At 38.0% G+C, this 24,384-nt stretch overlaps 1 protein-coding gene across 10 annotated transcripts in view; it reads right to left on the bottom strand.

Moving 5' to 3' along the window:
- The window catches only part of EPC1 (enhancer of polycomb homolog 1), a 68,202-nt gene that overhangs the window by 1,543 nt on the left and 42,275 nt on the right, over positions 1 to 24,384 (bottom strand). For 2 of the 10 annotated variants that reach the window (XM_083827616.1, XM_083827612.1), the window contains 14 exons: positions 19,825 to 19,984; positions 18,021 to 18,166; positions 17,728 to 17,934; positions 17,181 to 17,329; positions 15,662 to 15,821; positions 14,870 to 15,046; positions 14,678 to 14,767; positions 14,443 to 14,591; positions 12,870 to 13,222; positions 7,290 to 7,373; positions 2,200 to 2,318; positions 2,032 to 2,118; positions 1,283 to 1,424; positions 787 to 1,153 (listed from right to left, as the gene is read on the bottom strand). In XM_083827616.1, coding sequence (XP_083683742.1) covers positions 787 to 1,153; positions 1,283 to 1,424; positions 2,032 to 2,118; positions 2,200 to 2,318; positions 7,290 to 7,373; positions 12,870 to 13,222; positions 14,443 to 14,591; positions 14,678 to 14,767; positions 14,870 to 15,046; positions 15,662 to 15,821; positions 17,181 to 17,329; positions 17,728 to 17,934; positions 18,021 to 18,166; positions 19,825 to 19,924 — 2,330 coding nt within the window. In that variant the 5' untranslated portion in view covers positions 19,925 to 19,984. The other 8 variants (XM_083827617.1, XM_083827614.1, XM_083827618.1 and 5 more) reach the window with 6 other exon arrangements.

The raw sequence follows: 24,384 nt of genomic DNA on the forward strand, positions 1-24,384 counted from the left end.
GAAATGTTTACTTTGAGCACTTGGCATGCTGTAAAACCGCCCATAAACCATCATCTCATACAGGAAATGAAAAAGGATGTTCTGAGGTGCAACACTTGTGGTGAAGTAATAAAAAACCACATAATACAGGCTGCTGAAAAAGTCACTTGTTACAAGATCTAGAATTATCTAATGAAATACTGAACTTGCTTCTAGTTTAGCACATTTTAATTCATGTTCTAGCTAAGTATTTTAAGCTAATGGAGACAAGAGAAATTACGAAATTATGTAATTTAGAAATAAAAATGGATATATGTAAAGAATGTGACAAATACTATTCTCAAGCTTTGTGCTATATAAAATTAATACATCCTCTGAAGTCTTCTGCAGTGTTTAAATCACAAAAACATCTCCGAACGCAGCTGGACCAAATCTACCCTAAATTCATTACTGGCAGACGTGCCTTTAAGGATAGAGACTTATTTACTTTGGCAATCCTTCAGACTTCACAAAGAATGTAAGAGACAGAGACTGCACTCTAAACTGTATAAAAATTCTTCACTAATAGTTCATCAATTTCACTTTTGAACACTTTTTTCATTCTGGCAAACAATCAGTGTAAAAAACCTGTGCGCTTTCGTATTCCTCCCCAAGTAGACGTTTTTGCCCACTACTGCACACGGAGTGTAAGCCAGACACACAGTAAAGCCAGCCTGATCTAATACAACTGTTCTTATTTGTCATAAATAAATATATTTTCTAGCAAAATAAAGAGTGGATAACATAAGCAGACTAGAAAAAACCTACCTTGGTACGGCATCCACAGAGGATGAAGCTGGAACCTTGGGCACCTGACAGTTTGTCGCTGCAGCCAGCTTTAAGGCAGATGATGGAACAGCACTTAAAGTCCTAGGTATATGTCGTGCATTGAGCGTGGTAATAGAGTTTACAGTGGCAACTGATGAGGGTACAGTTAATCGAATGTTGTTCCCGATCAGAACCTGAGTTGTTGCAGAATTGGCAGCAGTTGCTTGGTGACTCAGTGCACTGTGGGAACTTGAAGTCTGCGTTATATTCGAAGGCTGTAGCAAGGCTGAACCTGCTGTTGATGATGAACTTGTATGGACAAGTGCTGTAGGTGTAGTACTACTGAGGTGTAAGCCCTTGTATACTCCTGCAAAAGAAAACCAAAAAGCAGTAAGCTCATGTTTTAGAATTTACTCAACTCTAGAAAGAAACTCTTATCCCCACTTAAAAAAAAAAAGCCAAGGTGCAGTCAAATACTGTAAAAAGAGCTACATACCTGAGGCTTGAAGAATGCCATTCACCCCAATTCCAAGCACCACATCATCCTTCATTTTGAATCCCATCAATTGTTCTGATGTAACCAAAGCTGAAGCAGCAAATTGAGCACTAACAGAATCCAGTGTCTTGGAAACAAAACCCTAAAAAGAACAACGGTGGCAAATATATGTGATTGAAGCTTCCACAAGTCAGTATTCTCCCCAATTTAAAGCTACACACAAACTAGTAGAACAAAAATCTATCCAGGTAAATCAGAAATGGCCCAGTCATTCTCTCAGACCAAACTGTCAGCATTTGGTACAGCTACGTGAAATCTGTGATTTTTTCCATGCACTTTTAGCTCTATTATAACAATAACAGAGACGAAAATCCCCACAGCTATTTAAAACACAAAGAAACTTATTTCCAAAATTCTATGGAACAACGTTGTTTCACAGGTCAACTTGTTTTTATGAAATTCCAAACCCAGTTCGGTGACTCAGATGTTCAGATTGCTAACAACTTCTGAACCTTTTAAAATGTGTCCATCACCAGTGTAAACACCATGTATTTATGAGTATTAGACACTTCCATAGGTGAACGAAGGACATATTTAGGACATATTTAAAAATCCCCCATATCAAGAGGATAATGACATGGCTGGAGATCTTTGCAATTCATATCTCTAAGGCTCTGAATATTTAATTAATTGACTGACCCTTTTTTTTGTGGTTAAGAGGGAGCAGAGGCAACGCCTGCCACACTCACCTGCAGTGTCCCTTCTAAACACTTTACAGAATGGCTATGATGTAGATTCAGGCGAAAGCCACTTTCCTGTTGGTTAGTTTCAAGGTTCTATGGCAACAGTTGACAATTAGAGATGAACCCTGGTGGGAAACAATGAGGGATAAATCATAGCACAGACAAATCCCTCACCTGTGATGTGTTGGCAGAGGAATTACTATTTGCTTGCTGTTGATGAATTTGTGCAAGCTGCTGTTTCTGCATTAGTGCCAGTTGCTGTTGATGTTGCTGGTATTGTTCGGCTGTAAATGCTGAACAAAATATAAAACGAGAAAATACTATATCAAAATATGTAGGTGTTGTGTATATAAACACATCTATTTTATCGTCCTAAATAAATAAAAAGACACCACAGCAGTTCTCTAAAGAGCCTTAGTGCACCTTTATAGCAAAAAGGCTGTCATCCTTCTTAAGATTTTGCTTAAGTCTTCCCTTTATACGTTAAAAAAACAGCTTGAAGATTTCAATTGTTCTGCTGCATTTAGGCTGGTACCAAAAAAGGGAGGGGGAAGAAGGAACCAAAAATACAATCAAAACCACCCAAAACTCTGTAATATCTAATTAAAAAATGCAGGTAGAAATGGCAACAGTTTCCACTGTTTTAGTGAAACTAAACTATCTGCATTAATGATAAAGCAGGTTTATACGCAAAAATTGGGAACTGTCTGTGAAACTGCACTGTTTTCAGCCCTCACAGATGACATTTTGAAGGTAGCAAGTACCTTCATGAAAATTTATGTTTTAAGTTTAGTTGAAAACTCAAAATTGGACAGGCTTACAACTGTGAACTACTACATCTACATCCTTCTCTAAAATATTTGAAAAGGTGACACAGAAGTCAGAGCATGACAAATCAACTACAGTTCATCCAGCTACCCTGCAAGAAAAAAAAAATTGATAAAGTATTGTGTGTACAGATTCACATGGGATGCCCAATGGAAAAGGTGTCATTAGTACATTGATTTGCTTAGTAAAGTGTTTTTTTTTTTTTTTTCAAATTTACATTTCCTAAATAAAAGTCTGCTTTAAATTTCAAACTAAATCAAAGCTGGAATTTGACTCTCCTTACAAATTCAACCTACAATAAAATTGAAGGAAAATCTTATTTGGGAGCATCTCTGCGATCCTAAGTGCTGTAAATAGCGTGCATACTCCTAGAATGCAAAGGAAGTTGTGCCTTCCTGAAAGTTCACTACTGTTTGGCAAGGAATCATCACTACACTTAAATCTTGTTCACGAATTATAATTATTGTTTGGTTACTCTACTCTTTCAGGCCTGCTTGCCTTTAGAAAACCCATTTCTATCAAAATTAAAACTATCTCCTGCTACAACTAATTTTAGCGTATGTATAATTTTGAGTAACAGGTCAATAAAAATGGCTAGCCAAAGTAAGAATTTGAAAAATTACTTGAAGACAGAGCAAACACTGCTGAACATGCATTTTTCCAGTGTGTTTTTGATTATTTTTTTTTGTAAAACATTGTTTCAAATCCTCTTATTATGTACTGGAAACAGCATTAAATTTTTACTAGTTGATATCTGAGCTCTTGAAGTCAAATTTTTATTCAGCAGCTACATTCTACTATTTTATTCCATATTAACAGTCTTCAGCAAGCAGGAAATGCAGCATGTCTTTATTGCCATAATAGTTTTAGAGCTAGATCTTATTTCAACTGGCTTCATTTCTTCAATGTTTTAAAGTCAAAAACACCCTAGAATTCATAAACCAAGTATTAAGGAGTTCACTGTTCATATTTTAATTCTACTTTACGTAAACAAAAAGCCCGTTATCACATTTATTTTTAAACTATCACCAAACACAGACAGCTAAGCAGGAAAGCTTTAGCAGACAAAGATTAGCATGGGGATAGCTGAGGAAACTAGGAGCAGTAGTGGAAGCAGAAGAATTGAGATATTGTTCTGCTATTGATAGATAGTTCATTTCTATTTATCTATTAGTAGTGACTTTTAACTTAATGCTTTAATAAAAAAAGAACTTTAGAATCTGCATGGTTTAACCAACATAGCGCTGATGTTACTGAAGGTTCCACGTACCAGTAAGGTATTTTACTGTACTGTACTTTGCAAATATACTTAAGATTAAAAATGTCCATTGTCATACTCAAATGTAGCAGAGCACGACGCGTAAGTTAAGTTTTTGAATAGCCAGTTTCAATTTTCAAGCTTTAAGTATATTTTAGGCTTTCGCTATAGAGTTGTAGTAAACAGTCATCTCTTCTGTTTTACCAACTCCAAAATACTGCTTTATTTTGGAAAAAAAAAACGGAGCAAATGAATCACAGAATCATCTAGGTTGGAAGAGACCTCCAAGATCACCGAGTCCAACCTCTGACCTAACACTAACAAGTCCTCCACCAAACCATATCACTAAGCTCTACATCTAAACGTCTTCTAAAGACCTCCAGGGATGGTGACTCAACCACTTCCCTGGGCAGCCTATTCCAATGCCTAACAACCCTTTCCGTAAAGAAGTTCTTCCTAATATCCAACCTAAACCTCCCCTGGTGCAACTTTAGCCCATTCATAGCAGGCAAGAAGAAAGCCCAGACCTTAGTTGTACCCTTAAGCCTCCTGAGCTTTTGGTAACTGAGAATCACAGAATCGTCTAGGTTGGAAGAGACCTCCAAGATCACCCAGTCCAACCTCTGCCCTAACACTAACAAGTCCTACACCAAACCATATCACTAAGGGCTACATCTAAACGTCTTTTAAAGACCTCCAGGGATGGCGACTCAACCACCTCCCAGGGCAGGAGTGTATTGCTAAATGGTTACATATTCATGATATTACTGGAGACCTTCAAGTCTTAAAAAAGTTAGTAGAGCAACAGACAACTGAACAACAGTGATTTCTGAAATTAAGAGCTTCAAGTTAAAAAAAAAAAGGGATAAAAACATTTGATGTTTAAAGATGACAAACGAGATTTGTTAAACAGAGTATTGCTCCAGCAGCTCTAGACAGGAACACAGCACTTATAGCCTCTTGTCAAACAGCATGCTAAGGCCACAGCGTTTAGATTTAGGACATTTCCATCATGTCGTAATGACTATCCAATACTGCAGAACTTACTGAATTGAACGGTAACAAAACATACAATACAATACACAGAATCCAACCAACTCTCAGCCACTATTACAAATAAGATCATTTCAGAAAATCTCAACTGTCTTTCAGAGCTAACAACTGCACGTTCTCCAGAAACTTCTAAAAATTTTCCAAGACCCCTTTAACCACCTATACAACGAGTCACCTGACCAACTTTCCTAATCTCAAATGTCACAAAACTTTAAGTCGCAACTCTACCTAAAGCAATCCACATCTCATGATAGCTCATGACAGTTATCAGAAGATGGGAAGCTCAAGTTTTCCTGTGAGATGAGGCTATGTGAATGTTTCTTAGTTATTTTGCAACATACTGTTCTAAATGGACACCATTAAGAGTAAATATAATTCTGAACTGTTACTACTAGAATTCTGAATCAAGTTATAACATTTCAGTTTAGACAGCCTCCAGGATTTTAAGTCACTACATCATGTTTTGCTGCTATTCTCTTCATTTAACAGCTTGGGACAATACATGCACCTGTTCTGCAACTGTGTTAGTGCTAGACTTTGGCAGCAAAAAAAAGTATTCTGACTTAAAAACTGCAAAAAGAAAAGTAGCAAAAATAAGCTTCAGGACTTTGCAGCTATGAATACAAGGAAAGAAATATTGTAGGTTACTGAGACTGGCTGACAGGATAAATGCATGCTTACAAAATATATTTTTTTAGTATCTCCTTAGAGACAGCAAGAAGTCCTCTGCAGTAACTTAAGATTTTTAACAACAAACTACACAACTGACGCACTGCAGGTTTTCCTATAATTGTTTAAATGACTGAGATATTTATAATCTTTTGGATAATGACAGATCAATTTTTGCTCAAATTAAGCCATTGAATAATATCTTTCAATTGCATGTTTCTGTTTGACTTATCTACTATATTCTGTGGGATGCTGATACTCAAAGGGTGATGTTTTCTGGAGCACAGGTTCATAGTGATGCTGTCAGCAGTTTTGTCAGATCCATAGTTCTCAGCAATTTTATACTGCAACATACATCTATTTTTACAGTGCTAACTAGTTTTACCACAGCACTGAATGTGTATTAGCCTTAAAACACTGCAGCCTGCATTTAGTTTTCACTGAAAATGCAAATCTTTCCCTGAAGTGGCTGAAACCAGTTAGAAGACAGGCCAGCTGCAGGATCCATACGGAGAGCAAATCTCAAGGAATTGTTCATGGTATGGTAAAGAGCCACAGCCTCCCCCTCCTGACTGCCACTGCCAAGTCTTACTATGAGGTGATGGGCTAGTTGCTCCCGTTTCCCTGAAGTAGGAAAATAGACTTACAAAAATACTGACTGCAAGAACCCATTTCCTAAAAATTAGAAAATATATCCTGGGAAGCAGAAAATGCACATGTAAACTCCTGGATCCTCTACAAGCATCTCTCTTTTTTAACCTGAATCGAAGATGCTCACTAAAATTACCAGGGAAACTAAGCAAGCTTTGCAGAGTAAACACAATAACCTATCCAGGTTAATTTGTACTAAAATCAAATTTTAAAACTTTAATACCAAGAAACTCGAACAGCCCGATCAAACCATTCAGCAAATTCTTCAGTCCTGTAAATCATCTGAAGAATTACATAGAGTCCATAAAAAAAACTGCTTCATAATCTTAAGTAACCACTCTCACAAGGAGAAGTGCTATTTCAGTAGGAAAACCAAAGCATTAAGACATTAAGCTTATATTGGGTTAAAAGAACCCCTCTAAAAATCCATTCAGAGTGCTAGATTTCCCAATCCTTCGGGCTGAGGTAATGGCCATTAACAAAGCAGTCTTGATCAAGTAACAGAAGACAGATCACAACCAAAGCTTGCAATTGATAAAGTCCACAATTACAAAACTGCTAACTGTGTGGGAGGGAGATTATATATCATGTTACGGTATTTTCGTAAGAGAAATACATGAAAGCATCACATCCCTGCTGTACAAGAGAACAATTAGTGGTTACTAATGCCGAAGTGCATGCAAAGCAAACATCATTCACAATATTAAGGAATCCAGAACATCACATTTTCAATCTCTGTATTATGAGATGTTATCTGGCTTATATTGCCTGGTTAAAGATTTTCTACTGTATAGCAAGTTCTCACCAGTGAATTCAGAAGATTGGAGAGACTTAGAGCCATCAGTGTGATTTAGCATTTGATGCACCAGGCCCAAAGATGTTTCACTTTCTGAAAAGAAGTTCAAGATTGATTTTACTTAAACATGGCATTATCAGACACCGAGAACATGAATTATTAGGCCCCTGATTATTATTACAACAGCCTTATATTTCAGCCCAACGGAACTCCTTGTGAAATTCCTACCATCAGAACTCTAGAGCTAGACATTATAAACTAGATATTACATCTACATACATACTCCCTACCTGGTAGTGGAAAAACAATCAGAAAACGCTTATTAAATAGGATTTTTACTAGCCATTGAATAAAACCTGGAAATGCTTGCTACGTATTTGTCTACCCATCATACTTAATACAGATTTTCTAAGAAATATCATGGCTACTTGAGATACATGCTATTTACTCTGCAGATAATACCTGACCACACTTGCATGAAATGCAGATGAAGTCTAACAATTTACAAAAGCCAACAGTTCAGGGCAAAGTCTTACTGCAACTGGCTTAAAGCTGAACAGGAAAAACTAGCGTAACTACAGTCTGCAAAAAAAATCGCATCCACGAATTCTCCAGAAGTGTGCACACATTTTAATAAGCACTCCCCCACTCCCCAGCAACATTATTTCCCAGAAGATTTTCTTTTCAAGATTTCCTCCCTCCACTAAGCCTAGGGTGGCCTATAAAACATCTCTGTTATTCCCAAGGTCCATGTAGTTTTCAGGCCACTGTTCTTCAGCTAGGATCTCAACGTCTTAGCCATGGAGGGGCTCAGACTTAAGTTCCAACGATAACTCAAAGTAGCCATTACAAAAAATCAATTTTTTCATGATGAGGTTTATAATCCAATTTGAAAACAGGTATTTGGAAAAGTGAAAACGGTAAAGCAGATAGCAGCGTTGAGACCATTACAAATAGAAGGGTTAAATAAAAAGACCTGAACAGCCAGCAATGGCATGTAAGCAATAAAAAGGAAGGACAGGTCCTGCTCAGGAGTTGGACTCGATGATCCTTATGGATCCCTTCCAGCTCGGGATATTCTATGATTCTACACTCTGGAGTGAGGAACTGCCAAAGAGATTGAGAAGCTTCCTCCTGCTTCTTTCCAGAAATGGAATGCCTTTGCTGGAGGCGGGAAGGGGGCAAAGCATGTGAAAGGTGTCAGCTTCCCCTACTGAGAACACTGTTAAGCACCAAAAACTAACAGATATCCATCAACCAACATCAAAATTAGAGAAAAAAATCTAAGAACACATTTGGGAAATGGAAGCATAGTTCTCCATCCTTCTAGACCCTTTAGCGTGCACGTGCAAACTTGTCTTTCAGAAGCATGTTAAGGTATGCAAAAACAAAAAGCATCCAAGTCTACCAGGAAAAATGCTATTTCTGTGGAATTCCCACATTAAAAGTTACTGAATACCAAAGCACAGCTTGTAGCACATTATCTGTATCTCTAGTTTACACAGAAGAAAGGGCAAGGTACGCTATTCTGGTCTCCTTAATAATAGCCTAGATGTCTGCAGGTTTGCATATGAAGTACCATCTATAATACCAAAGATAACTAAGAATTCTCAGTAAGGCTTCTGTCAAAACACTTAGGCTTCTTCTCAAAGCAAGAGTTACAGATTTATTTTGCTTGCTAAGCAGACTGTAGTTAACTGTTAGCCTCTTTACGACTTGCAGACCTTCTTCTCAAAGAGGTCTAACTCCTCTGCGAGGAGGAAGGCAGCATGGATGCCCCATCTTACTGCAGAGCCTGGGAGCCAGTGCTCAAACCTTTCACTAGTAACTGGTGTCTCCGGTCTGCTGACTAAACACAAAGCTGCAACAGGACCATACATGCCATACACTTTTAAGTGTCTCAAACTTTTATTTACTAGATGCCAACATCCAAAAATTACTTTAGTGTTTAATAGCAAGTCCGCAGAAAAAACAGTAGTCACTAGAATTCAATGCAGTTTGAAGACTGCCATTTGCCTGGCAGAACTGGATCAATTAATCCAATAACGAAGACTGAATTTCTGGCACATACATAGTTCAGAAGAACACTCATGCCTCCTGTATCCTTCAAACTATTAAGACACACAAATGCCATCTCTGAAGATGATAACCCAGACTAGTGGTTAAACTGTCAGCAATACTGGCTCCTTTACTGCAGGAAATGTTGTTCCACTTTGTTCAGAGTGAACAGTTTCCCCACTGAACAACAATTAATCCTCCACAAGAATGAATCGTGCATTTACACTCCTGCCTGCTTCTCAGTGGTGTTTTGTAACATGTCTGAAGATCCTGAAATCTGGTCTTTTTGCAAGAAGCCAAGAGATGTCTTTTCCTAACTCTTCAGTAGATGAAAAGGAACCGGAACCACCCTCTTCAAAAGTGATGCTACTTTTCTTGGCTACTTGATCCTGCTGCCACAGTCTATGCCTTCAGCACACGAGCTGTCTCCAAGGAACTTGTAAGAGATCTAAGACATCCCCTCCTCAGCTGACACACAAAATCTCAATGCAACAACTCCATCTTCCATACGTTTTTTACGCTGAGCGCTTTGAAAGCCAGCATCAGAATAGCTTGTGTTTCTTCCGGTGCTCACTTCAAAATGAACACGAAACACCTCCTGGCTCCTTGAGGAAATCTCTCCGATCTTCAGGATGAAAACCAATGCTTCCTGTAGCCAGAGAAGAACGGTTATGTCACAGCACACTTTTAATGAAAAGGCCTCTGAATAGCAGAGCGGCTTAAGATACCATCTCAAATTCTTGCCTGTGTTGACCACATCTGACAGACTTGAAAAACAAGGTTTTCCACAGCTATTTTTCCACATCAGCAGCATTTTGTTGGAGTTATTCCAGGTAGGAAAAGCTCAACGCTTCTGTAAACATCTTTCATATGGAACGGGACAGAAAATTCCACGTGATGGCGCACAACATGACCACCTCTGCTAACCACTACAGAATCTCAAGATGAACCTCATCTTAAAGGTAAGCTATTTGGTTTGACCACAGCTCACAGTAGCAGGGAAGGAATAAAAGGCTTTTTTTTAAAATAGAGATGCTTTAATCAGTGTTTCTGGCAACAAGACCTACTGCCACTTAAAAAAAACAAAAACAAGCAGATGCTGAAATGCAGAGAACCGGAAACTAGCACTAAAATAATCCACAGCCACAAACTCCCAGCTTTAAAGATAGCTAAGAACAAGGACCGGGGACACCCTTAAGAATTGTTATCTGCAGCAGTATCAGAGAAATTCTAATACAGATGTTAGATACATCACAGTCTTTATAGTGTTTGCGACAAAAAGTAAGAAAACCTAACTCTGCAGCTGTAGCCTCAACTGATAAGCACCTTTGAAGAGGTCAAACTCATACATGAGACATACAAAGACTCCCACCCGTAATCTGTGTAGACAATGTATCTTAAAGAAGCCTTTAAGTCACTGAAAGAACACTAGAAAACAATGGCACTGATGAGTAAGACTAAGTTGTTTTCAAACACCTAACCCTAAACAGACAACCATCATCACATCATATATACAAAACCTCAGACATCTACACAGCTACAAAAATCCTGATTAAGATTAGGAATAATTCTAAAAGCACAATTGACTTAGTCATACTGATAACAAGTGACTATCCAGAGACTGGTAACTCATTTCAAGTGTATCTATGAATTCAGATGTAGGTTTCTTTTTTTAATAGAGTATATCACTCCTGCATCGACACTAATAAAGATATGAATCTAAACTCTACAACTTTTAAATTTTAAAGCTCTAAATATTAACCCATTTTACACAGATAAGCCACCTGCAGTGAATTCCAAGCACAAATTAATGTAATGTGCAAGGCACTGAGACACGTTACCTTCTCACATGCCTCAAAATTCAGCCACATAATTAAAAGCTTCTACAGAACCAATCACCATAAATAACAATTCCATTTATTTATTCACCTCCATTTAGGAGGTGTCTTGATTATCTATTTAAGGAAAAAAGATTCTATGAGTGTTACATTTAGGTATGCATATACATACAGATAAATGCTTTGAACGCAGCCGATTTTTCAAGTCTCTGGTTTTCAGATATAATGTACTGCCTATCAGCACTTCAGAGCATGTTTATGAACTGTTCATCACACAGTTTTGATTTCATACTGGTAACCTGGCTGGCATTATAGCAAAGTTCAGACTCTGGCTACTAGAGAGATGATGCTCTCATTCAGTTCTAGACCTGGTTTACTGATTTGAAACATTACTTGTGTGGAGGGGCTGAATTCACACACCAAAAGCCATACTTGGATCACAAACCATAAGCACTACCAGCTTTAGCTCTAATACCTTTCCCAGCAAGAAGAGTCATAAAAGAGAAAAGAACGTGTGAAGGGTGGCAGTGAGGACAATGACCTACTCTAGGACAGCAAGAAGAGGAAACATGAAATAAGGAAGCAGAACAAAGCTGCCCACTAAGTCTAAAAATGCAAGGAAGAAGAATTTTCAGGAAAAAAAACGAGTGCAGGGAGGCAAGACAAAAATGAAGAAAACATACTGGCGTACATGAAAGACCTGAGACACCAGGGCAGCACTCTGAATAAATCCCCCAAATATCCCCCTCAATCTGAGGAGTTTATTAGGTGTATGTATCTATCTCCACCCCACTCATACATTTTCCAGGTATTCCAAGTTGTTTTTTTTTAAAGCTAAAATTCGAAGTAGAAACATCATTCAAGAGGCTTCTGAGAAGATGGTAGAGAACTTCAAAAATTTGTTTTTAAAAAAAAAAGACAGAGAAGTCCACTTCATTTTTTTTATAAAAAGGTGGGATTTAACATATTAACTTATCAAAACCCAGAAGTTTTAAGTGATATGCTAACCATGTAAGTACCAAACTTTCAGTGCGAAGAACTCACAGAGATACTATCCAAATATTCCAGTTCAAAAACAATTAACATCACATCAAGTTTTCTTAGTCAGTTCCTCAATTCTGTAATTCAGGTTCTACAATAAGTAATCTGTCATTTGCTGACAAGATGTAGAGTCAGAGTTTTGCTGAGCATGAACAGATGCACACAGAGGGTGTGTGAACAGGTAAACTAGACATTTTTGGATGGGAAATGGCATTTACTTAAAGTCCAGATGAGAATTCATAAGCATGCTGGAATTTCAAATACAAGCATTTCAACTGAACATTTCCCACCACCACACCTGCACTGTGACAAAAAAAATTGGAACATGATGTTATAATCACCATTTCAAAAATATTTTTAATTTTCAAAATCCAGAACTTCAGAGTTAACTTCACCCTATACAACACTGTTTCTAAATAACCGTATTTCTAAAATTCTAACTACATACCAAGGTAGCATTTGCATAAGTTTGAGATGCAGTACACTACTGTTGGCAGTAACTAAGAATAAACACTCTGTGTACTAAAGATAAAAGATGGGCTGCTACCATCAAAATAGACCATGAAGTAAAGTTTGGATGACCTAACGATATTCTGAATTTTCTGAGTCAAGTTTAATATTTCTAAAAGGAAGTTTGTCAAAATAAACATACCAAAATGTGCTGAACCACTGCTACTTTTGCTTTGTATAGAGGTACTGCATATCTGGGTCCCGGGTTGTGCTGTGCCTGTTCGATTTACACCCCTGTATAATTTCTTACAGGAGAGTTCCTCATTGTCACTGTCATGTAGGGATGGTGTCCGAGGCCTAAAATGTCGCCATCTACATGATTTGATATTGACTAGTACTTGACTGAGGTCTTTTGAGAAAGATTTGTCCGAGGTATTTGTTTCTGAGGTATTGGCAAATTGACTGATTGAAGAGTGTTGTGATGAGGAAAGCATTTCCAAATCCAGCTGATGAAATGTATTATCGTAGTCCGAATGCGCTCTGTCTAGTAGCACCCTAAAACAGAAAAACAATGCAGAATTATATAGGGGCAAGAAAATACCAATAAAATCACCAGTTTGCCATGTGTGCTCAAGGAAGACATAGGTAAACAAATAGAAGAAATTACACAAAACTGTTCTACAAGAAATCCCTGAGATCAGGCACACAAAGTATGACTATACATTCAGTACTTTTCAGGCAGTACTACGTTGACGTTTCTCTTTCCAAGTATGTACTAGCTTTTACTGTATTAATGGCTGATGTAAACCATTATGTGTGTATATATTATGACAAAGCAAAAGACACACATCTTCCCCCCCCACCCCCCCCAAATCAGGCTGGAAGACTTCTGCAGTATGATGAAAAAAATACAATAAAATTACTTACGTAACTAAATGCAATCCAAATGTCCTCTTAAAGTAACTTCAATTTAAGTGCTTTACTGACATATAAAATGAATATACCTACAACCATCCCATGAAGTGCCAAAAGCTATCACACATTACTTTCCAAATTCCCCTGCAAAATGCCAGTAAGAACCTTCAGTTTCTCATCTGACTCGTCAATAGAATAAGACACTCAAAGCAATCATTTGAATGTCAAATCACTTTTTTTTTTTTAAGTAACATTTAAAAATGACTGGGACATCGGTATTAAAAGACATCACAAAATATTTAAGAAATAGCACTTATACTAAATAGTAAATAAAAAATAGAAAGAGCACTTATACTAAATAGTTTCCAGATCATTTTCATTAAAGAAGCTCAGAAATAAAGCGTCTGAAGTAACAGCCCTTAATTCTTTAAGATTTTGGGCCACATTTAAAATTTAAACAGTTGTCACTTTTAAATATTCCTCCCTAAAATTCTCCTCTACAGCAGATGCAAAATCAGAAATGTATTTTCTGAAAACTGACTTTTGCTACTGTCAAGTACTTTTATTTGAAAACAACTATGCAAATCATTTAAGTATGAAACACCAATTACAACTAAAAACATATGCTTGTTTTCACCTCAGTACTTGGGAGTGCCAACAATACAAATGTTTAGAAACATTTAAGCAAGCAGTACATACTAAGTGGCTTCCACTGCAGCATCATCAGCTGAGGAAGCTATCAAATGGAAGTACATAGAATGCCATCTTTGTGATGTCTTTTTTTTTTTTTTCAACTTTTCTCTTTTCAAAGATGTCTTAATGATTTATTAAAAAAACAACAACAATTATGTAGCGCTTACCTTCCACCACGGCCGACCCGTCTTCGTGCAAACCCAATACACCTCTGGGGTACAGTGAGAGTGGTTAAGCAGTATCTGTAACGCACATCTCCTAATCTTCCCTCTTTAGGGCTACTCCACGGCCAGTTGCCAGGTTGGTCTAAATGAGGCTTAAAATAATTTTTAAATAATTAAACACATGAATTTATCCTACAACAATGCTTTGTCTTATGATACATAAGGAAATTCTACTTACAGCATAGTACTGACAGCCTGCTTTCCTACGGAAGGCAAAAGGACCATCGGGATCATTTTCCTCCTCAGCCTCCGAAGAACCAGACAAAACCTTTAAAGTGGGGGTGGTGTTGTGGAGGAAGAGGTATTAGTAAATTCTTGAGTTTACTTCTATTCTTTCCCTAACAGCAGCATAAAATTCTGCAGATACTACCTGGGAGAGAGGTTCTTCATCCGAGCTAGGAAAATCATACTGATTCAAATCTTTAGCATTAAAGACTGGCAGTGCAGCAGGACTCGTCTGTTGAGGAGTAGCAGCAGCAGACGAAGGTAAGACTTTTGGCTTCTTCTCATACTTTCTTTTGGGTCGAATAACATCAGGTTTATCTTGCTGCAAGGAAAGAAAAAAAATCAGCACATGAATACACACAAATTAGATTTAAACAGGAGTTTCCCAAAACTCCTGTGTAAGCAAGCTAAAAAGGGAACTCATCTCTCTAACATCTTGATACCAACAAAAGCAGATATTTCGTGATATTTCAACCCTCCAGATTGAAATAGCTACATGAATTTAGAACAGCGTAAGGCTTTTACCTTTTTAGATCTCATTTTTGTTGAATATTTAGGTAATAAATACAGCTTTGTTCAAAATATCCTAGCATTGTGGGCAGTTATCAGATAAAAACGTTAATATCAACTAGTGCAAGAATTCGTTACAATTATGTGTGTCCTTGTCTCCAGTTCATCTGTACTCCCTTTATTTCTGTCTTGAGGAATTTCAGTAGTTCCTAAGGTTATCATCATCACTCCAGCATAATATTTTACTCCTATTGCAGCTTTGCTAGTGTATTTTCCCTATCAGTAGTAGTGTTTTCCCCCCCCAATCAGAAAGTCCCCCCTCTGCACCCAGTTAAAAATGTTAAAAATGTTTTCCACACTGTCACATCCTAAAATGCTTGCACATGTAACAGCACGAACTATTAATTCCATTACTGACATTACTCACTTTGTTAACTTTAAATTCTTTCAGTTCCATAGTTTCTTGATGTTTGAAAGGACTGCTGTTAGTCACAGGAATGATGGGAATAGCATAGGTAGGTTTAATCGGCTGCCGCTGTGCCATGACCTCAGACACAATCTCTCCACTGTAGTCACCCAAATTATACCTGAAATCAGAGTTTTTAATTTCTTATTTATTAGAATATTTAAAACATATATCTGGTAAAAAATTATGCAACAGTCAAACACAAATGAATAATACTTGCAACCTAGGGTAAGAGGAGGTCCAGGTTGACAGCCAGAAGTACAAGAATTACTGCTCCAGAGAAGGGGGAAGAAGGGCTAATAACATGTAAACTTTATTGCAGTAACTACTTCTGACAAACACAACGATAACTATCTGTAAGAAGTCTCCAAAAGATAATAATGCGAGTGGGAGAAGTGGAAATAAAAACTTGAAGGAAAGAACAGGGCAGGTTTCCTCCCTTTCCATCTGGGGACAGTACCATTAAAAAATACACCTTTATCACAAAAGGTTTTAAACAGTGAGGCAAAGCACCTTATTCACAAATCCTCTTTTTTGCATAACAGAACAGTTTTGTAAGAAACAGAACCTTAAAACGTATCACATTTGAAGTCCTGCGTGAAGTGCTAAGATGAAGCTTAGTTTCTCATTATGAAGAGGGCATTAGTCATTCCTCTGTTCAACAGCTTGTTCTCTTTGAAAAAGCTAATGGATTTCTCTCCTCTCTAGTTCTACTGAAAATGGTCAGTGCTTGAAAAAGGTGCAGCTGATATAAAGAACAGACTGATATTTAACTTGCTAAACTAAGTAAAGTTACTTTTAGAGCTTTCAGTCTGACTCAAAGCGTTTAACTTTTCAAACACAGATCCTTAAGCTGGAGAAGTCTTATTCAGATTCTAAGTATCAATTGCTAAAGAACAACTCCACATTGCAAGTGTTATTCTCAGTTGATCAGGAAAGTGACAGTTGATAGAGCAGAGCATTTGGTCTTCTGCACAGCTGTCAAACAGGATGTCAAAAGAAATACTAGTTGGAGATGACTCACAGAACAGCATGTTATGCTGTATGAAATGCCTATTTGTTTTCAAGAGGGTATCAGATCAAGCTTTGCTAAAAAGAACAGAGATAATGAAGAAAAGGAATAATGCTTGGGAAGGACCTTAAAAATAACTGATTTCCTTCACCTACGCATAAAAAAAAGTTTAATGTATTTAATTCCTTTGGAGTTTACCTGAAACCATGAGCTTTCTTCCTACGTAACATATAGGACACAATACATATATTTGAATACACATATAACAAAACCAGTGTAAAGTGACTGGCCACTTTTCCATGATGAGTGACTCCGTAAGTTTTATATGAAGTGTGAAATCTGCTATACTGTAACAGTGAAAAAGTCTGAACACTTATACTAAATTAATCTCTCACATTTTATAGAGTATTGATGGGAATATACATTAGTTTCCAAAGCCTTCTGCAGCACATTTTCAATAAGCGTTACCTCTTTTCGATAATTTCCAGTGTTAAATGCAGCAACTCCCTCTTGCTTTTTTCCCTTCTCTTTATCATTTCCAGGATGGTAACTGCACGACTTAGATCTCGACGCAGCTTAAGCATCTTCTCGTAAGATGCTTCATCATTTTTTCGGTTCTGTAGATACACAGTATTTTACGGTTTCCCACATCATTTAAATTACATAATCTGAACTAAAGTTCTAAGTATTTATGTGTTGAAAAAAAAAAAGCTCAAAAAATGAAGAGAAACATATGCAAGTATCAATGAGCTACAGCTTACCACACCACCACCACAAGTAGGTTTAGCAGATTTTTTAGCAGCGGATTTAGTGAAAAAAATACAAACTTTCCCTCAATAGCTGGCCTACAGCAGTTTATTTTGTCTTTTTTCCCCTTGCAAGTTAAAAGCAAAACAAACCAGTCAGCTTTTATTATTTTACACTACATAGCAAGATTGTTTCTTTAGATAAGCTATTTTCTGAGAGGACAGAGAAGGAGGAGAAACAAGTGAGATTGAAGGATTAATCTACTTACTTTCCGTGTCTGCATCTTTTCTGTTCGTCTTCTAAAAGCAACGTAGGGATCATTTGTGCTAGAACCATCTCGCTTCTCTTGTTTCACTGCTGGGATAAGAGAGGGCCCTCGACAGTTTTTCCTCTTTTTAATCCAGTACTCGTACACTTCTCTGATCAACTCGTCATCTTCCTTCAGCAATAGCTTGGCCTCTTGCAGGCTGACTGGCTAAATGCAAAACCCAGTATGTCATTGTCATATAGTATTATAAATAGTGCGTTTTTTTTTTTTTTTAATTCAAAGTGACGTTGTACCTGCTGACCACTGCCCTTTTCTAGTCGGTCTATCATCTCTTCGAATTGTAAAGGAGAGATATCCATTCTTTTCTTCAACTTATTCACAAAGACCTCATCTTCTGAATCCAAGTCATAATCCGGCTGCTCAGCATCCAAACTAAAAGCTGAATAATACAATGAAAACTTAACTTTAAGTTTTACTACAGAAATGCTTTGTACTCCAGACACTGCTCTTACAACATGCCAGATTCTTTGAAACACAAAACTAAAATTATTTGTTCAAACACTGCAGTAACACTACTTAGAAGTTATATTTGGCTTTTTCTTAAAAAAAATAAAATTACAACATTAAAATCAGAAATAGAAGTTGATATCTAGTTGGCCATGCTTTTATTAACCAATGAAAACTTACTGGTGTCCAAGACATCCAAGTTTTTGACCTCATTGCTTTCAGTAAGAAACTGTTAGATTGGTCGGTTTTAAATGCTCTCTAGTATTCTACAGCTCATACTCAATGAGTACTCAATACAATACTCATTGTATTATCAACTTCTGAAATTAAGTCTCTAGCCTAAATGCATTTTAGAGCTACTTCAACAAAACTATGGACAGACGGTATTACAGAGTAATACACATACATTCTCCCTCCATGACTTTGGTGGCCTAAAAGCGTCAGGCCTAACTGGTCCACCAGTATGTCCTACCCAACATAGCAGTGAATCTTCAAATACAAATGATGTTTTGCAGAACAAACTGTTCAATTTTCCACAATATCCTATGAAGACGCAGCATTCTGCACCCAGAACAATACCTCCCAAATCCTTGTGCATATTGTTTTAGTTTGTAAGAGACACTAATTTCTTCAAGTGTGCATTTCACACTGTGAAAAGTACAATTTGATTTTAAAACAGGAATAGGTAGAACAGAATGGAACTGAAGACAGTCGTTTCAGCTGTGAGACCACTAGATAAGGAAAAGAAGAATGAAATAGCATACCTTAATATCAGCACGGAAGACTCCTAGTATTAGTGTCTCCATTTACTTCTTAGAGCATGCTCCTAATTTAGCTTATCATTGAAGCTCAGATGGATACAGAAATCTAACATTTAGCCAACGTTACTTAGGCATAAGATCTGTTTACATACAACAGATACTACTTTTTAAATTCTGATAATTGCACTATGCAACAGAATTCTGAAACAGATTGTATTTTTATAGTATTTTCAGAACTTGTTCAATCTAACGTGGAGCTCACATCAAGCTAACAGAACAGCTGCCATCTTCCAATAAAAACAACATCCTAACACATTTAGAAGCCATTGGTGGTATCAAAAAACCACCTACTTTTAAACGTAGAATACTTCCATCCAGGCATAGACAAATAGTACTACAGCCACCAATTCTGCTTGGCTTCCCAATCCACTCTACTATCTTATTATCCCAGTTAAGGTTCAGTGAACAGGTAGTCTGTTTCTTAACTATGTATTATATATTCTCCTCTTCAAGTAGCTTTCTGTTTTTCTTAATAAAACTAGATTCCTGCAAGCTGTAACTACTGAGTGCCATAGAGATCAGAAATGGGCCTTGGTGATTGCTAAAATTAGTTTCAACAGATAGAGACTCAAGAATTGACATCTATCTACTTCTTGATCAAGAATTTAATATACCTCTTCGGTAAAAGTACACATTCCTTTACATGCTGGACAAAATTAATTCTCAGAAGCTAGTCTTGACATGAGCTCAACAGACATTTTAATTTCTTGAATGAATGACTGGCAAAATAAAGTTCTTGGTGCAGACTACAATAAATCACTTTACTTACGCTGTATGTGAATCAGCTGCTTTGGCATTTTAAATTCTCCAGGATATATAGATTCATAGTATGCAATATTACTTTCTGCTTCTGGGACTGGTATAACCATATTATCCCTCTTCTCTCCATATACTTGTTGTGCTGAGATAGCCCGTTGGAGATGATGTTCCTATAAACAAACAAAAAGTCGATGTAAAAATACAAGGAAGTATTTTCAGAGATTAGACTTTCAAAAGTTGAAGCAGGCCTATATTTTGCAAATGCTCACATTCCAAATCCCCGAGACTTCTCTGACAGACATAAGAAATCAGTATTACACACTTCATTGAAAATACACTCCAAAACTGGTAGCTTGTTTCCAGTAGGTGGAGCTCTCCCTCTTACACAGACACATGGGACTTCAGTTACTAAACTTAGTTAAGTTGCATGTTCTTGGCACACCAAGCCACATAAATCCATCTGTTAATATTTCTGGAGAGACTTCAGATCGATTACACATACAGATTATAACAAGTAGCTGCAGACAGATATTCACTTCAGGTTTTTTTCTCTATTTGTTACGACAATTTATAGATACTGATGCCAGAAAACCAGAAAGGAGGCCTACTATCACCTCCTATTAAGAGAAGCAACTATTTTTATCCAGATAAGCGATTCCTGAAGACATTCTTGTTTATTGCGATGTTTTCCATTATCCTCCTCCTTCCCCTCCTAATCCATCAAAGGATAATATTAAACTATAAGCTGTGACTAGAATAATTAACCATTAGAAAACTGCAACTGCTTTTTCAAGCTTTAAAGCAAATTACATTTCCATTCCTTACTACAGTCTGAGTAACAGATCAACAATATTATGAATTCTAATAATTTTCTAATGCTACTATTCAAATGCATTCAATACTTCCCAGGGCGCTGCTAAGACAGCAAGTAGGATCAGCAGAGTTCATATGGAGCTAAAAACCAACAAAAGCACAAAAAACAACAGATGTGCATGTATATAAAAGATTATTTACCCACAGAATAAAATAATGTTTTTTGCCTATTAGCAAAGCAGGTTCTCTAAGCTTCTATACTCAGGCATTTCCTCCTCGCAAGCACTCAGGAAGCCAGCGCTGCATCAGTTGTGTCCATGCAGCTCTCAGTGGCATGCTATAAAACTGGTCACTGAAACAGTCCACATTAGAACTACAGCAAAAGGGTGGGTAGAGAGGGTAACTGGTTTCAATTTTGAAGTGAAAACAATAGTTTTCAACCATATAATCTTATCACACCTTTGTCAGACTTCAGTTTACCCCTCTTCAGTACAATACAAGCTATTAACATCTTTCATCTTAAAATTGGAAGGAAATTGTAAAAATGGCTTTACTGTAAACTACAGAACCAGAGCACAGCATCAAACTGCTGCAAGTTATAGCTCTGTTTCAAGAATTGACAAGGTTTTAGCTTATCTTCAAACTAGCTGCAGGGATTTTTCAGGTTTGCCCCCTGTTAATCAATTTCATTATGAAAAGAGACTAATTGTGAGAAGGAGACATCACAGTCACAAGCAAAACTCATGAAACTTATTTTGGTCCTCTAGCAATTGATAAACATAGCCACGTGTGTCACATGGGAGACAGCACCTAAAATGCTTTCTTGGGGATTTTTTTTTTTTTTAAATCACAAGAGGCATTCTACTAAATAACAGACAATAAACAGAAAAGGCAAACTCCCTAGACCCCAAATTCTCACGTATTTGGACAGAAATTAGCAACAGCAACTCTGGAGCTGGCTTCAACAACTCAGCCGGTGGCTCAGCCCATCTCTCTCCCCTGACAATACATACGATCAGGTATGATTGGTAGCTCTGGAAGCTCTCATATTTAAACATGAAAGCATGTTAAAAAAACACTACAGTTACCTAACCTACTACAGCTTCCAGTTTCTGTTCTGCAGTCATTCTCCGCTGTGATTGCACAGCTGATTACTCCCACTCAAAGGCAACACTTCATTCATCCGAGGCTGGAACCTGGTATTTAAAAATGCAGTGGTTTCCTCACTTTGCCAGAACGATTTTGTATTCGAAACCCTAACTTCTAATCCTAACAGGCTGGCCGCCCTTGATGTTATGTTGTTTTATTACGTAGGTGCTGTAGTCCAAGACATTCCTGAAAATACCAACAAGCGTTTAAAGACAGAGCTCTTCAGAAATTCAAGAAATCCTTTGACTTCAGCCATCCTTTTCCAAGTAGAGCTATCCAGCCAGATACAGCAGCTATCTGCCGCTCTACGCAACCAACAGCAGCTTGTAATATCGAAGAGCATTTTAAAAGTCAAGTGTAACCATCCACTGGATCCCTTGGTCTGCTGCAGAAGGAAGTCAGACTGGCTTAACCAGGTTTTGCTTTTGAAAAACTCTTATTATTGTTCACAAAGAGATTATCTTCCAAGTGATCAGTGGGGCCAAATACTTCTCATTATCCATATCACTCCAGGAAGTACAGTTAAGCTGCTGGTCCGAAATCCTCCAGCTCCCACCTTTTCAACAGTTTTTAAAGCAGCGCGGTTGCAGTGCTTCTTCCCTTCTCCTCTGGTTCATCAGCCCTCAGAAGTTCTCAGATAGCTGTGAACTTATTTCAAACTGTTTCTTTGAGTTCCTAGCATGGTTTTTAGATGGCTTAGTCACGCCCAAAGGCTGTAGCTGTCATTTCAGAAGGAAGCTCGCGCACCAGCTAGCTGCCACCACAAGGTGCAGCGCAGTGCCCCTCGCTGCTGTTCCCCGATTTATCACTGCCTCGCCAGACTGATCCTAGGACAATTCAGGGCATGAGACAGACAGAAAACCTGCTCTTGCCTGTTATTCCCCTGAAAGCAATTAGCTTTCTGATAAATTAGCTCCCTCAACTGCCAGGGGCTGGGAGAGAGGAAGAAGAGAGAAAGATGATCCCCTTTGGCAGCAGCTAGCCATAGTGGCTTAGCAGCATGCATCGTTAAAAAATCATCCTTTTTTAAAAATCGAATACTGAGGGGAAAAAAAAATAATTAAGACTTATGAAAAGCTCTGTCACAAATATTTTTAACCATCTTAGCATCAAGTATAATCAAGAGGTCCTCCTACTACTACAAATACTTACAGAATATTCTCTTCTCATCCTGCATACTTCGCATAAGAAGCTGTGGCTGCCCCATCCCTGGAGGTGCTCAAGGCCAGGCTGGATGGGGCTGTGGGCAACCTGGTCTGGTGGGAGGTGTCCCTGCCCATGATGGGGTGTGCGTCTGTGTGCAACTCAGTGGTCTTTAAGATCCCTTCCAACCTAAACCATTCTATGATTCTAACTATTATTTGCTCGTGTATTATTTGTTCCAACACGCCAGTTTCCATGCAACTGGATTTTTGAGCTAAGTTATCCTTCCTATTGGAACTACACTGGAATAGCCTGCAGTTGTCTTGCTCACTCCTCTCTGTTTTTCAGTAGTTCTGAGTGATAGTGTTTTCTTCCTTCTCTCAACAGGCTTCCCTTGGATCTTTCATACGTACCATGTTTAACAACCAGTTATCGAAATGTATTCTTTGCTTCTATTATTCTTCCTTTACAGAGGACTATAGCCACGAATGTAGTTTATTTTCACTGAAGCTGCCTTTCACTTTCACACGAACTATGCTCAGCCATTAGGCACATATCCAGGAAAGCTCTCCTCTTGGTTGCTTTCCCTGCCTGATACAAAGGCTATTGGTAATACAACCTTGGGAGCTGTCATGCTGTGATGCTAATTTGATCCACGACTTTCAGAACAATGGCACTGTTCCTCAAATTTCATTCCCCCTACCTTGTGCAGCACTGATGCTCCTCCAGATTTGTGTTCAAGCCTAGTCAAAGAGTTCATTCCAAAGTGAAAAACCTGCCTGCTTACCCTCCCTCCCCCCAGCTGATTTTCCATCAGGTTAGTTTCCTACGCTGGCTCGTCATGAGCTCGGACAATCCCAGAGTGAAAGGGCTGCGGTCGGAGCACTCAGCCCAGAGAGGCCTGAGGAAACAAGCAGCTCCATCGCTTTTTGCAACACCCAGCCATTAACTTGAAACTACACCTTATTCCTCTATATTCCTGTCCAGAAAGGTAGCTGGGCAGCTAAAATTTCAACACTAATCCTTGTATTGCAGATTACTCTGCTACTTGTTTAAACAAAAGCTCAACGACAACTTTCCTCCTTTTTTCTCTCCTTCCCTCCAGTTCTCCTCTAATTTGAGGGTCTACAGGAAAAGCCCACTGGAACACCAACCCTTCTTCTGACTACCCAGAATGGAGCAAGGCACGATGTATTTCCTAAGCAAAACTACACATAAACACAACTCTTTATTCTGCAGTCTTCCTTTCTATTAATTCTTACGATACAAAGCCTGTCACTTGCATCCACTTCTATCGTGTCACTATTGCCAAGTGGATTCCAAAAGATCAGAGTGAAAAGATGATCTAAAGCAAGAAGGCATTAACAAGGGCACCAGGGAAAGCAGGATTACAGCAGAGCAGCAATCACTGCAGCCTCAAGGAACAGCCATGAGCTAAGGAATTGCAACTTTTGTTCTGCTTTGA

Source organism: Anser anser (genome assembly GCF_964211835.1).
Source record: "Anser anser genome assembly, chromosome: 2".
Lineage (NCBI taxonomy): Eukaryota > Metazoa > Chordata > Aves > Anseriformes > Anatidae > Anser > Anser anser.